At 37.9% G+C, this 14431-nt stretch overlaps 1 protein-coding gene across 2 annotated transcripts in view; it reads left to right on the top strand.

Annotated features, from left to right (window-relative positions):
- Asb5 (ankyrin repeat and SOCS box containing 5) overlaps window positions 1-8565 on the top strand; it is a 39515-nt gene extending 30950 nt beyond the window's left edge. For both annotated transcript variants that reach the window (XM_057752669.1, XM_057752670.1), the window contains exons 3-7: window positions 2558-2665; window positions 3468-3618; window positions 3779-3913; window positions 6128-6319; window positions 7951-8565. In XM_057752669.1, coding sequence (XP_057608652.1) covers window positions 2558-2665; window positions 3468-3618; window positions 3779-3913; window positions 6128-6319; window positions 7951-8078 — 714 coding nt within the window. In that variant the 3' untranslated portion in view covers window positions 8079-8565. The remainder of the gene's footprint in view (window positions 1-2557; window positions 2666-3467; window positions 3619-3778; window positions 3914-6127; window positions 6320-7950) is intronic.
- Window positions 8566-14431: the final 5866 nt, after the last annotated feature.

Genomic DNA, 14431 nt, shown 5'->3' with positions numbered 1-14431 from the left:
GAACATTGTCAAAGCAAATCCATTTGAAATAAACTTTCTTAAATGTTACCACTGCTCCTTCTTTATAACTTGTATCAGATAAGATATTAGTTTCTCTTTTACATTTGAAATTCTTTCCTGAGTATTTTGTCATAATGCTATTTCTTCCTATTTCAAATTTCTCTTGTAGTATAGTTGAATATAATATGGATTTTCGAAATTAGTTATTGCATTTATGTGTTACTTATTAAGCATTCTAAATATGTGTATTTTTATGTAGTATGTACAGCTAACTATAGTCTTAGTTCAGTCACATGTCTCCAAAGGGGTAGGCAGACCAGATGTTTAAGCAGCATATTTTACATTGTGGTATTTTATGAAATATCATGGTGAACTGCCTGTGAAGTCAGTAGAATGCTATTCCTGTACTTCATCAGAGGGAGCAGAGAAAGAAAGAAAAGCATAGATTCCTCCTGCAAAGAAAAAGTGGCTAAGCTTGAATCAGTGCATTACATATTATCAGCTTCCAGTCTGACTGTAATGTATACTCAGGGCATTAGTGATTCCCAGTGTCACGGAGAAAGGAATTTCTCAGATGGTGATGAGAAAGGAAGGTTTCTAACAACATAGTTGGAACAACACCGGATACTTGACGCAGCCACAGCCTACCCAAGTTTCAGTTTCTCACCTGTAACATGAAGATGTGTCCAAGGTGTTCCCTTGGAGTGTCCAGTCCTGTGACAGCCATGTGACTGTTTTACTCATCACTTCATGGTGGAGGGAGGGCCTGTGTAAAAAGGTCAGTGGTTTCAAAGGCTAATCCCCTGGAGAGGGTCACATAATGCTTTCAGAGGACGGCAGTCCCAGTGTTTCTCAATGTGTCTCCTCCCCACAGATGATGCCAACCCTGAGGAGGGAGAGGCTCCCACAGCACCCTCTCACAGGCCTCTATCATCGGCTCACATTAGGATGCGGCCACATCTCCTCAAACCAGACCGGTTACTAGGAACTTGAAATCTTGAAAATTATAAGGACGGGGTTGATAGAAATTCGACTTTCTAGCAACAAGATACACTGAGATTGTCTATGCCTGTGCCTCCATGTGTTCCCCTGTGACAGTTTATGACACTCTATGCTAAGATCTTGCCTTGAAACTTCATATAAAGTTCTTAGTAAAATTAACAATAATAAACCGTGAATTATTAATGATCTCCAGAAGGCAAAGAGTCTTACATCCTAATAATTTTATATGATTTAGTCTGATATTATCAGCTTAATTAGAGCACAATGCTTATTAAGCTAGAGAATTAAATGAAATCTCATATTTTCCACTCACTGGGAACAGTAATAATTGCCATAAAAGTATTATCCCATTTAACTCTCATGACTACTCGAAATTTAGAAGGCAAAATATTTGTTCCAATTATCATGATTATTGTGAGTCATGCTTTAAACGCAAATCTAATTTTCAGGACAGAGTTCTCAACCTTACTGTATAACTCAATCATATCTATTAAATGAATAGCTATTTCATGACACAGTCATAAATCAATTTACAAACATTTTTTTCAGTCTGAATTGACCATTGAGTTTATGATCTTATAAAAACTCATTGGTTCTATAAAATAAAGAATAGAGAACCAATATCCCACCATAGGTCTTAAGAAAATGAACTTTAAAGAAAATGTGCCAGAATCTATTAACAAAATACTTAGCATTATTAGGTGATGCTGCTATGATAATGACAGTGTTTTTAAATCTCAATTGTGTCATGAATGGGACACATTATATATAATGACTACGTATTTATAGGCACAGTGTAGTAAAATGTGTATATAATGTATAATGACCAAACCAATGTAGCTATCTTTTCCATGTCATCCATTTTAAATTTTACTAACACTTAATAATTGTGCATATTTATTGAGTATAGTATGACATTCCAGCACATGTATTCATTGTTGCTGGGCAAAACAGAATAATTGATTTATAGTAGTTTCTTTTCTCATTATTGACACCAATTGTCCTACAAGAAGTCACTGCGGAGGAAAGGTTTGTTTGTTACCACGCTGTCACATAGGAGAGACTGGTTGGCTGGGGCTCCAGAAGGAGCGAGGTGGCAGCTGGCCACACCGTTTGTTATATTTCCACAAGGAAGAAGCAGAGCAGACTGACCAGAAGCAGCAGGAATATAACCATAAACTCATCCTGCACCAAAGTGGTTTACTTCAGTCAGTTAGACTTTTCCTCTTAAAAGCTCCAGGACAGAACCATAAGTAAAAATGAGATACAGGGTATTAAATAGGCAGTTGACACAGAAAAATATCACAAAAAAAGCTTTAAAATGTTGACGTGAAGACAGAATAATGACTAGGTGAAATTAAAGGGCTCCAGAACATGGTCAGATGGCATTTCAGTAACTTAACATTCATACTGTGCAGAACTAGAAAAGGGGACTAAAGAGTTTCCACAGCTGACTCAGCTGCTACACTGGTTAGACCCTTTCATCTTTAAACAATCTCTGTGACATTTACAAGGATGGTGGGATGACATTGTATACCTTCTTGTCTCACTGTAGGGTTATAATGTAAATGCAGTAACGATAGACCATGTCACCCCCCTTCACGAGGCCTGCCTGGGAGATCATGTGGCATGTGCAAGGACTCTTCTGGAAGCTGGAGCTAATGTAAGTACTAACACGAAGTTAAGAACTTCACATCTACTGACTAAGAGAACAAAAGTTCTTAGCAGTAAGTATTGAAGACACAAGCATACAAACAATGCCGTAGGACTGCCTCAGCCTTCTCAAGAGACCTGCGGAGGAATCCCAGTCATTTTGTAGAACAGTGCATTGATGAGCTTTAGATTTTCTGTTTTTGTGAATCAAAATAACAACAGATGACCATCCGTATCTTGTATCTTTGCTTGTTTTCTGAACAAGTTTCAAAAAAAAATTCTCAGAAATAATAGCTATGGTGTATACTTGTATTCCTGGATCTTTGGAAGCAGGGAAATGAGGAGTTACATAGTAAGTTGGAGGAAACCAATGATCCTCTCAAAATACATACATACATACATACATACATACATACATACATATATACATACATGCAAATTTCAGAATAGAATCAATACCACATTGAAATATCCACTAGTAAACTGGCCTTGCCATTTCCTTTGCTATTACGTACTTCTTCCTTTTTTGACTTGTTGATTTTGTGTGAGTTCTCTATTTGAATATTGACTTTTCAATGAACAATAGCAGGGTGTCCATTCCTGTGACTGTTCTCGCACCTCATGTTTCTGCTTGTCTCCTGAAGGTGTAAAGCTTGTCTCATTGATGTGTATGAAGTAAATACACATGGTCATATTTACAGTGCACGCTTCCCAATTAGCAAGTCATGTAGCTTTGAGCAATGCATCAACAAGTTCCTTAGTCCTGCATGATTCATGAATCATCTTGTTCTCCGATTTCGGGTTCTGTTTAGGCAAATGCAATCACGATAGACGGTGTGACTCCCTTGTTCAACGCATGCTCACAAGGCAGTGCAAGCTGTGCAGAACTTCTTTTGGAATATGGTGCCAAAGCCCAACTGGAGTCTTGTTTTCCATCCCCAACACATGAGGCTGCAAGTAAAGGTTAGTTACTGGGTTAAGTCAAAAAGGGAAACTATCCCCAGTTGTGCATACTCCTATGTGTATTTCAATGAATTATACTACCGTGGAAAGCATGAGCTGAGGTACAAGTTCAAGAGAGAACATTAACAAAAATTAAAGCTGTCTCTTCTTGTGTTGGCAGGGCACCATGAATGTCTCGACATTCTGATGGCCTGGGGCATCGATGTTGACCAAGACATTCCTCACCTGGGAACTCCTCTTTATGTAGCGTGCATGTCACAGCAGTTCCACTGCATCTGGAAGCTTCTTTATGCTGGTACTTTTCAATTCTCTCCATGCTTGCAGATAATTATTTGTTCATCTAGCTAAGCTTCTTTTAAAAGTCTTATCTCATGTGAAAATGTTCTTATTATAAACATTACCACTTCTGCATATATAATAATTAAAGAAACACATTTGATAAGTACTTCAAAGCTCATAGATGAGTATACACTCTCTATGTGCTGCATCTGAGTCAGTATACCATTTGTTACATAACTGAGACGTTCCTTGTAATCAGTCATAAAAATAAGATTCTCCAGACTGAATATGATGTTGCTAAGTATGTAAAGGAAATCTCACAAAAACTTAGGGGCTCTGAGTACTTGGATAACCTTATTGCCTACCATAGAAAAACCCATAGACTGTCCCAGACTTTGGACTTTCTCTCCTGTTGCTTGAAAAAGCTTACTGCTTTCCCCACTAAGTTCCTCAAAGCTCAGTTTTTGCTCCGTGAGAAACATTCCTAACCCATTCAGAATTTGCTGTTCTCTCCCATATTAGAGCTGTAAACTCTTTGGAGATGGTTTGTGCCCTGCCCGCCACCGCCATCATCTATTTTCCCAAGCAGAGTGCCTTTCTGTCATGTGCTAACTACTTAGGATATACATGAATGAGACCCTGGAGTTTTGTGCTGTTGGTTTGTGATTAAAATATACTATTTACTTCTGGTCTATTCAGACATTAGCAACCCCTTGACACATTGGTCACAGTGTCTTACTTAACCTATACATGTCTTATAAGCAGGACGTCACACCCCTATTTCATTCACATTGCACATAGAATTGTGAAAATGAATTCTGTTAATATTGATAAATTATTTCCTAGATAAATTGATCATACATTTTTATAACTAATACAATATATGCTTTATCACCCATCTTCATTTTTTGAGAATTTTTTCACCAAACACTTTAATATATATTAAAGAACATTGGAAATTATTATTAGCAATCACTGACGGGTTGCTATTTTCAGGCTACTTTCCTCTCATAAAGTTGATCATCTCAATGAAGTTTGTGATTTCTTTATGGAAATTTGGCCAACAGATATTTCTTGACTAGATACTTCATATTTGTTTAAAAATACTGAAAGCAGTTATTTCTTCTGAAAGCTGGAAGCACAAGAGAGCTATGAAGAAACTTATGTGAACTGATTCTTGTGGGTATGGGTAATTTTACAAACTATCAGAAGGCTGACTCAGAAAGCACGTATGACTTTTGTTAGTAGCTATTTCTTGGTTTCTAACCATTTATATACTAGACAATAGTATTACTAAACTTTTATAGTGTTAGATATTACCTACTTATATCACCTGCAGTCACTGAATGACCCTTGTGTGCCAGACTTGGGCTAAGATGAATAACCAAGCAGTAGAAAATTTGTATATAGGCTTATGTTTTTCAGTGAGAACATGTTCGAAAGTTTGAGGTTTTACGCAGATATCATTGAAGTGTTTTTCCACCACAGAGGCTTTTTGTCTCTATGTGTTTACTGACTGAAATTATACAAGTGAAAATTGGCAGGCTAATTTATATATATTTCACCTAAATGATTCACATATTGATATTCATGAGTTCTCAAAGAAACTAACAAGTTTTCTTGCCTTAAATAAAAATAATGAAATCAATGTTATTTCAAATAACTTTAAGAGCTATTATCTATGATAAAAGTATGTACGTGCGAACTGAACAATGCTTTTAGGCTGGTGAGGTGCCTCAGTGTGCACGGACACTTGCCTTGCAAGTCTGATGATCTGAATTCAATCCCTGGAGACCATGTGTAGATGGAAGGAAAGAACTGACTCCTTGAAGCTGTCCTGTGACCAAAACATGCACATTAAGGCACACAGACCTACATACACATCTCAAGTGTGTGCGTGTGTGTGCATGCGCATGTGTGAGCGCACATGCACACACACACAGTAATAATAATTAAATAAGAACCTTTTCAAAATTAAAAGGGTCTTTCTCCTGACATTTTTTTCAGATGTCAGTAAAAATACCCAGAAAAGTATTTGAAAATAATATAACTAATGTGTATACCTCCATATCCAGAGGTAGTAAGTTTAAGATTTTATATAACAGCTCATCACCAATAAATATCCTTTATGTACCCTTCCCCAAGTTGTCTGCCACTCTTTTACCTGCAAAGGTAAACTACTCATGTAATAAGCGCTTTTCAGAGATCATTCCTGTCTACTTCCATGCAGGTGCTGATGTCCACAAAGGCAAGTATTGGGACACGCCACTCCATGCTGCTGCTCAGCAGCCCAGTACTGAAATTGTAAACTTACTGCTAGAATTTGGAGCAGACATCAATGCCAAGAACACAGAACTTCTGCGGCCGGTTGATATGGCTACATCTAACAGTGCTGTAGAGAGACTACTTCTTCAACATGAAGGTAGGGAGAACATTTGGTAGTGTTTATAAATGCAAACATCTACTTCCCCCCAAACAGATGAAAGCGAAAATGCCTTGTTACTATATGAAGTAGCAATGACATAAAAATTTAACTGTTTGCTGTGAGAACCAAAGAATTCAACTTGAGCTCTATGTAAGGAAAATACGACGATTTTAAGATTTTTATTGAGTCTAAACTTTTCCTTTAGTAAAATATATTGAACTTGCTTCAACAATAAATAACATGCCATTTTCTGATGCAATATCTATTTACATGCACTATTTTTAAAAATATTTGAGCGCGGGGCTGGAGAGATGGCTCAGTGGTTAAGAGCATTGCCTGCTCTTCCAAAGGTCCTGAGTTCAATTCCCGGCAACCACATGGTGGCTCACAACCATCTGTAATGAGGTCTGGTGCCCTCTTCTGGCCTGCAGACATACACACAGACAGAATATTGTATATATAATAAATAAATATTTAAAAAAAAATATTTGAGCGCATGGCATAGTGTCATTCGCCTTTACTCCCAGCACTCGGGAGACAGAGACAGGCAGATCTTTTTTCATGTTCAAACAATAACAACAAACCTGAGAACTGGGTAATAGAGCCTTAGATCTAGCACTAAGCACAGTAGCACATACTAGGCCAGTTCTCTACCAATGAGTCACATTTTCAAGCAGCTAAATCCCCCAGATTCCCTCTGGCTCCCCTGTAACTTTGGGGGGATTTGTTGTTGGTTTTGGCATGGTTTCCTGTATCTTGTGCTGGCCTTGAACTCACTAGTTAGCTAAGGACGACCTTGAAAATTAATTCTCTGACTATGCCTCTCAAGTGCTATGATTATAGACATGTGCCACCAAGCCTAGTTCATGTACTGCTGTGGAGCAAACTGGAACTCCATGTGTCCTAGGCAAGCAGTCTGCAACTGAGCTCCATCCCCAACCCATTCATGCCCATTTTATAAGGAGTGGTGCATGTTCTCTAGTGTATTGTAGATACATAATAAGGAAAGAGGTTTTTTTTTTCCCTTTAAGACTTTTATCAAGCAACTTTTATAAAGGTTAGTTCAGAATGCAATTTTAATTTAAAAGTTTGCCTTTGTGATCTATATCTTGGTTCTTGAGTTAGATCTCCTTTAAAGATAGAATTTGTTCTGAAAATTTTGTGAAGCAAGAATTTTAATAATCTACAAGATAATTATGTATGTTATTATGTATTTGTATTTTGTATGTGTGAGTGTTTTGCCAGTTTGCATGTAAGTGCACTGCATGCCTGGTGCCTGCAAAAGCCAGAAGAGAGTACAAGATCCCCTGGAGTTGGAGTTAAGGATTTTTGTCAGCCATTGCATACTGTGGGTGCTGGGAAGTAAACTCAAGTCCTCTGTAGGATGAGCAAGTGCTCTTAACTGCTGAGCCACCTCTCCAGCAATTTGACGATTATAGTGATTTAAGAACATGTATGGTACATTCAATCATGAGACATATCTCAAGATCTCACAAATAAAGGCAATATAAATAATGAAAAACATTTGTCATTAGCCAAATTAATATACTGTTTTATGCTTTTATTTAATATATCTTATCACATATAAAAATTCATTTTTTAATAAATATGTCGATGTCTTCTTGTAGCTACCCCAAGTTCTCTTTGTCAACTCTGTCGACTCTGTATCCGCAACTACATAGGAAGACAAAGGTTGCATCTTCTCTCCCAGCTCCAGTTACCAACGTTGCTGCAGAATTTCATACAGTATCGATAACACAGTAAATAGTTTTACATTCTTTGAAAATCAAAACTTTATATTTTATTTTCTTTTTAAAATATAGATTGATATGGGTGAAGGCAAGTATAGTTCACCCAAGGAAGCAGTGGAATCTCAACAGAGTGTCATTGAAGAATACTCACTAGTACTGTTTATGAATTTTTGTGGTCTTTTGAGCTATAATATGTTTAAAATATCTATACTATCTTAGCAATTTCAGTATACCTTCTTGACTTGGGGGAATATGAGTATTATTCATTTTATGTTTTTTATTATAGAGCAGAAAAATTACATACTTTTACTAAATTTTTAATTCAATAATAAATTTCATACTGTGTTACATTTTGAAGAATCTGTAGTCTTCAAATAATAGGCTAACTGTAATTTCAGCTACTACCATTGGTTATCTCTGTATTTTTAATATTGACAAAAATTTTAGAGCAACTAATATGCTTTTTGAAATAAAGATGAATTATACACTTGCTGTTGTAATGATCAGTCTTTCCTCTCTGTACAGAGCTCAAATTTGGTTTCATAGTCTTGTGGTATGCTAAATGACAGAAGGACCGACAGTTAGTCCTGCCCATGCAACAGATGTGGGAGGTTCAACACCTGTGGTCTGACGTCAGTGCTTCCAGATGTTACTGTACTCTTCTGCTAGTTCAAAGACTGTCACAATAGCGGACTGAAGAAAACAGACCTTATGCCTCAGTGATGAAGTCATGAGTTACATTCATACAGTGAATGAGTTCTGGGATAACTGTCCCAGAAGAGTGGGTACCAGGGCTCCTTAACTCCTTAGGCTCTACACTTTAAGTGACTGGGTCACTCTCTTGATAAGTGAATCCCTTGGCTTCAGTCTTTGAAATAGGGTCAATGATCAAGGAAGCAGACGAATTCATTCTATATCCTGTTTCTTTTGTTTTGACACTAGGAGGAAGGGAACTGTCTTATCATAAGCAATTACACATAACCCTGCAGCAGGGATTCTCAACCTGTGGATCAGTACCCCTTGCAGGGGTCGAATTAACCCTTTCACAGGGGTCCCAAAGCAGATATCCTGATTATCAGATATTTATCTTAAAATTCATAACAGAAGCAAAATTACAGTTATGAAGTAACAAAGAAAATAATTTTATGTTTGAGGGTCACCACAACATGAGCAACTGTGCTAAAGGGTCGCAGATTTAGGAAGGCTGAAAGCTGCTGATCTAGCAGAAGGAGCTTAGAAGAGGCATGTTAATATTCCTTAAGCGGAAGATGATACTCATGTGTCTTTGGTAAGGGGAGACATGTGACAATTATACAATGCAACGTATAGAAAACTCACATCGGAAAAGACAGACAAGCAACAAAGTTCCCTTAGTGTGAACACAGGTGGGCACAGGGCTCTAAAGATAATCACACCTACAATCCTACTGAACGCTTTAATTATTCTTAAAAGAGTAATGTTTTTAGTTAATTGTCATGGAAATGTAATTTTAAGATAAGATGCATTAGATGTTTTCTCAGCAGAGGGCAGAACAGCAACGTGATGACTTGAATTCACATCCCAGCCCCATAGCATTTGTATAACATTTGCTTTCTTGACACATTCAAGGCTTGCGGAGGTAAACACAAATACTGAGAGCGATTTCCATTGACATCTTCTCAAAGTTAGATGTCCTCCCTGGAGAAAGTACAGTGAAAGCGGAGTTTACCAAGGAAAGTTAGAGATTACCGAATTGGCTGAGTTTGGTCAAATTTCATTTGGGAAAGGGAAGCTTGAGATAGCAAAAGTAAAAAGGTTCTGTTCTGAGTAGACTTTTTGCAAACATGAGCATATAGTTTTCCCAGTTTTCACTCCCAATATGAGCATGTAGTTTTTCCAGTTTCACTCCCAAATTATTGTTTTCATAGGCTAAAATTACTTTAACCCCAATATTACTTGTAAACATATTTAGTAAGGGTTTAGATGATAAAATCTCTTGCCATACAGAGGATTTAATTCAGCCCCTCAGAACCCATGTAAATGTTGAGAACTATTTGATTTGGAACACTTTGATTCTACACACACACACACACACACACACACACACACACACACACAAAGATACTGAGCCTGTCCTCTATACAAAAAAACAGACCACAAAACCAGAGGGAAAAGCCAGTAAGCACCATTCTTCTGTGGTTGCTGCTTCAGTTTCTGCTTTCAGGTTCCTGTTTGACCTCCTGTTCTGGTTCCTCTCATGATAAACTCTAACCTGTAAGATATAATGAACCTTGTTCTGCCCAAGTGGTTTTTGGTTAGTGTTTTTATCAATACACAAGACAAAAAGCAGATAAACTCTTTTACCTTGGGAAATGTCAACTGCCCTCTATTCTCTTAAATCAGTGGTTCTCAACCTATGGGTCACGACCCTTGTAGATTGGTGAATGACCCTTTCACAGAGTCACCTAGAACCAATGGAAACCACAGATATTTACATTACGATTGATAACAGTAGCAAAATTACAGTTATAAAGTAGCAATGAAAATAATTTTTACAGTTGGCAGTCACCATACTATGAGAAATTGTATTAAAGGGTCATAGCATTAGGAAGGTCTAGAACCACTGTCTTAAATCATTACTGGGAAAATTACCTAGGGAAAATAAAATTATATTGGATTCAGCAAGCAAAGGGGAACTGCACACATCTTTACCTTGTGACTTTTTCTTTCTCCACTCAAGAAGTAGACTCTGCTCCTGTGACTCATGTTTGGATGGGTCTTATTTCTTGCCATTATTAAGAAATAGAGTAAATTCATTAAGAGACTAAGTTTCACTTGGGCCTCTGAAAAGTTCTGTTTTCATGTGAAAGACTGTAGCCACCAGGGAAAGAAGTCTAGGTTGGCCTACTCGAAGGTGAGAAAATGTGGAAAGAGGACTTAATAACCCGGTACCAAGGACCAACCCCGTGAGTGCGGTCTATTAGTTACTTTGCAGTCTTTGATCAAACTCCATGGCCTATTCAGCTAACAGAAAAAAGGCCTTGCTTGGGCTTATGGTTCTAGCACGCTGGTTCTCCACCTTCCTAATAATGAGACCCTTTCATACAGTTCTTCATGTTGTAGTGAAGGCCCCCAGCCATAAAAATTATTTTTGTTGCTATTTCATAAATGTCATTTTCTGCTATTATGGATGGTAATGTAAATGTTTTTGGAGATGGAGGATTGCCAAAGGGTCCGGGACACACAAGCTGCAGCACTTACAGATTAACAGCCAATATATACCTTCCATCTTTTCATATTATTATTTTTACCATAACCACATGACCCACAGGGCCCTTCTGCACCTTCCCGGATCTCTGTGCTTAGCTACGTTTACATCAACTTAACACATGCTAAAGTCATCTGGGAAGTGGAAAGTTCAATTGAGAAAATGACTCCCCAAATTAGTCTGTGGGCAAAGCTGTGTGTATGTTCTTGATTGATGCTTGATGTGGGAGGGCCAAGCTCATTGCTGGCTGTGTCACTCCCTGGCATGGTGGTCCTGGCTCTATAATAAAGCAGGCTGAGCAAGCCATGAAGAGCAAGCCAGTAAGCCGCACTCCTCCATGACCTCTGTATCGGCTCCTGCCTCCAGGGTGCTGTCCTGTTGAGTTCTGCTCTGATTTCAGTTAGTAATGGACCGTGATGTCAAACTATAAATTGATATAGACACTTTCCTATTCAAGTTGCTTTTGGTCGTGGTGTTTTATCACAGCAATAGGAACCCCTAAAAAGAAAACCCCAAATGTGGAAACTGCTTCTTACACCATGACACGAAGCACGGACAAAATGCCCTTATCTGGCCACCAAGATTTTTTAGTTTGTGAATCTTATTTAGGATCATACCTCTTAATAAACTAATTTTCTTACAACCGTAGGTAATCACAATATAAAATCCAATAGTTTATTTTTTGTCACTCTCTACTCTTGACTCATTTTTCTGCAAGCACAATTGGGAACTCTGCATAGTTAAGAAAAAGAAAGATATCTATTCCCACTGGAATTTCTATTTGTAAAGTAATAGACACAAATCATAATAGTTGTTTTTTATTTGAAACTTACTTGCCATTAGGCAATGTCATCCACCATTTCATCTATGTAGGTAAAAGCAGGAATGGATTATCAGCATGTTATTATAATTGATGCTTCTGGTATATGTTGCCTGGTTTAGAGACAGTCACTCAAATTATGAGTACACAAACAATAAAGAGTTTCTAGACATATTAGCTTCAAAATAATGCAAATTAATAATATCATTTGAGGGATCAAACTATTTAAGCAATGATTCAATCTCACAATCATTTTAAAGATGTTTATTCTAATATTAGAAATATTTAATTAGCAATATGGCAAGTGGATATATTCCTACGCTTGGAATTCTAATTATTTAAATATGAACAATTTTTCCAAACCATTGTTTAATTATTTTTATTTTCATGGTTGTACCTTTCAAATTAAAATGATTTCAAGGGGTGATGTAACTGTTTAAAAGTTTCTTCTCCATCCTAGTTACCATAAAAATGGACCTAACATTTCAGTAAAACCGTCTCTGAAAATTGGGCCTTGTGACATTACAAGATAGCATTAGGATGAGATTCCCAAGGAAGGAAAGTCTTAAAACAGATACATGGCTTAGTGTTGTAGCCTGTGGATGCTGAGGAGCCGAAAATCAAAACGCTACTGGCATTCTACTTTGCTAGCCACATCTGTTGTCGTGTCTGTGTATTTCATAGATGCCGCGATCAGATCATCCTTCTGAAGAAGTTTCTACCGTGAGCATAGTTAGAAAACAAGTGAGAAAATTTATGTTCACAGGCAGAGTAGAAGTTCACTTGGATATGATTCTCTCTATTCAAGAGCAAATGTTCAGTGAGTGTTCTTGTAGACCATTCTATAAGACTGGGGTTTCCCAAAGTCGGGCATCCCTGGCTATGATATGCCCACTTTATGTCCAAACTTTCCGTTTGCACCGTTTTTGATGATCCTGTGAGCTGTGAAAGACAAGAGCAGTGTGGCCTGAAATCTGATTTCTTACTGCTTCCTATGCTGATATATCAAATTCTTTAATTCTGTTCCCAGAGTCTGGAGTCTTCCACAGGATCCATGAAACAGATAGGGTAAATCTCTTCAGGTGGTCTCTACAAAAAATAGAAAGCAAACTAGAACTCCCTAAACAGAAACAAAACCCTCATACCTTTCACAGTTCTTGGCAGCGTTGCCTCTAAACTTCACTGTGATGGGCAAGTAAAAATATTCTCAGTGGTTCACTATTAGATCTTGGAAGGGGTTTAGTAATTATACCCCCATTCTTGGCCAAATTCAAGCAACAGCATAGAGATATTTGCACTCTGCTTTTACGATCAGCAGCGATCTGTGGGGTCTTCACATCTCACAGCCAGTCACACTACCCCTACATTGACAGTAGTGCAAAAACTGAACCCAGTGAACAAGAAGCAGCTAGTTCCTTAGATGGCCTTGGTAAGAGGTGGGTGAGCTAGCAGTAGGGGAAATATTTTCTTCAGTTATTAGTCAGCATCCTGTCAGAAAAAGAGAAGTGCTCTGGGTACCCACCACTGAGAACTTAATGTAAGGAACTTGTTAAATAGATGCTCAAAAACGGAGCAACTAAAACAGGAACATCGAATTGTTACTGCCCTGATGCTTCTGGCAGCAGTAATCAACCCCATTGCAGATGTTGAGGTTGTAAACATCTGGGATTTGGAGGCAAAGCTCTATAAACTTGTGAGCAGAAGATGTCCACAGCTAGTGCTTCATTTCAAGAGCTCCAGAGGACCATCCCAGGACAAAATCTGGATCTCAAACTTTTAAGGAGGATAACTTGTGGGTGGTTGCTAAAAATCTACCCCTGTGAGAGGAATAAAGACAAGATGGAAAAAATAAAAAGGAAATAAAGAAAGAAACAGCAGATTAGATGCTAGAACCAACTGCCAGTGCCAGGGGAGGTCTTGTTGTTATGGTAACGTGGAAATAAATAACAAGCAAACTGGGAACAACAAATCCTGCCTTTCTTCCCCTAGTCTCCCAGGTTCTTCTGTCTCCTTTGCTGTCAGAGTTTACCAGATGTTTAGCAAATGAGAAGTCAGACTCCAGAATCCCAGTTCAGAAGTACAGAGAGTTTGTCATAACAGAGATACATGTACTTAACACCGGACACATTACAGAAGTAAAATTCTAGCGTCAGAGTAAGACCCCAGAATTAAACCTCAGTGGCTAGCTCATTTGCCTCTGTGGGTCGTAGCAAGCAAGTCTTGGGTTAGTCTTCATGCATTAACACTCTCCATAAGCCCAATGGGTAACTCATTTCCTGAGGAAACATTCA

Source organism: Chionomys nivalis, chromosome 20 (genome assembly GCF_950005125.1).
Source record: "Chionomys nivalis chromosome 20, mChiNiv1.1, whole genome shotgun sequence".
NCBI lineage: Eukaryota > Metazoa > Chordata > Mammalia > Rodentia > Cricetidae > Chionomys > Chionomys nivalis.
Note: the sequence above shows the minus strand (reverse complement) of the source record. Positions and strands in the feature narration are given on the sequence as shown.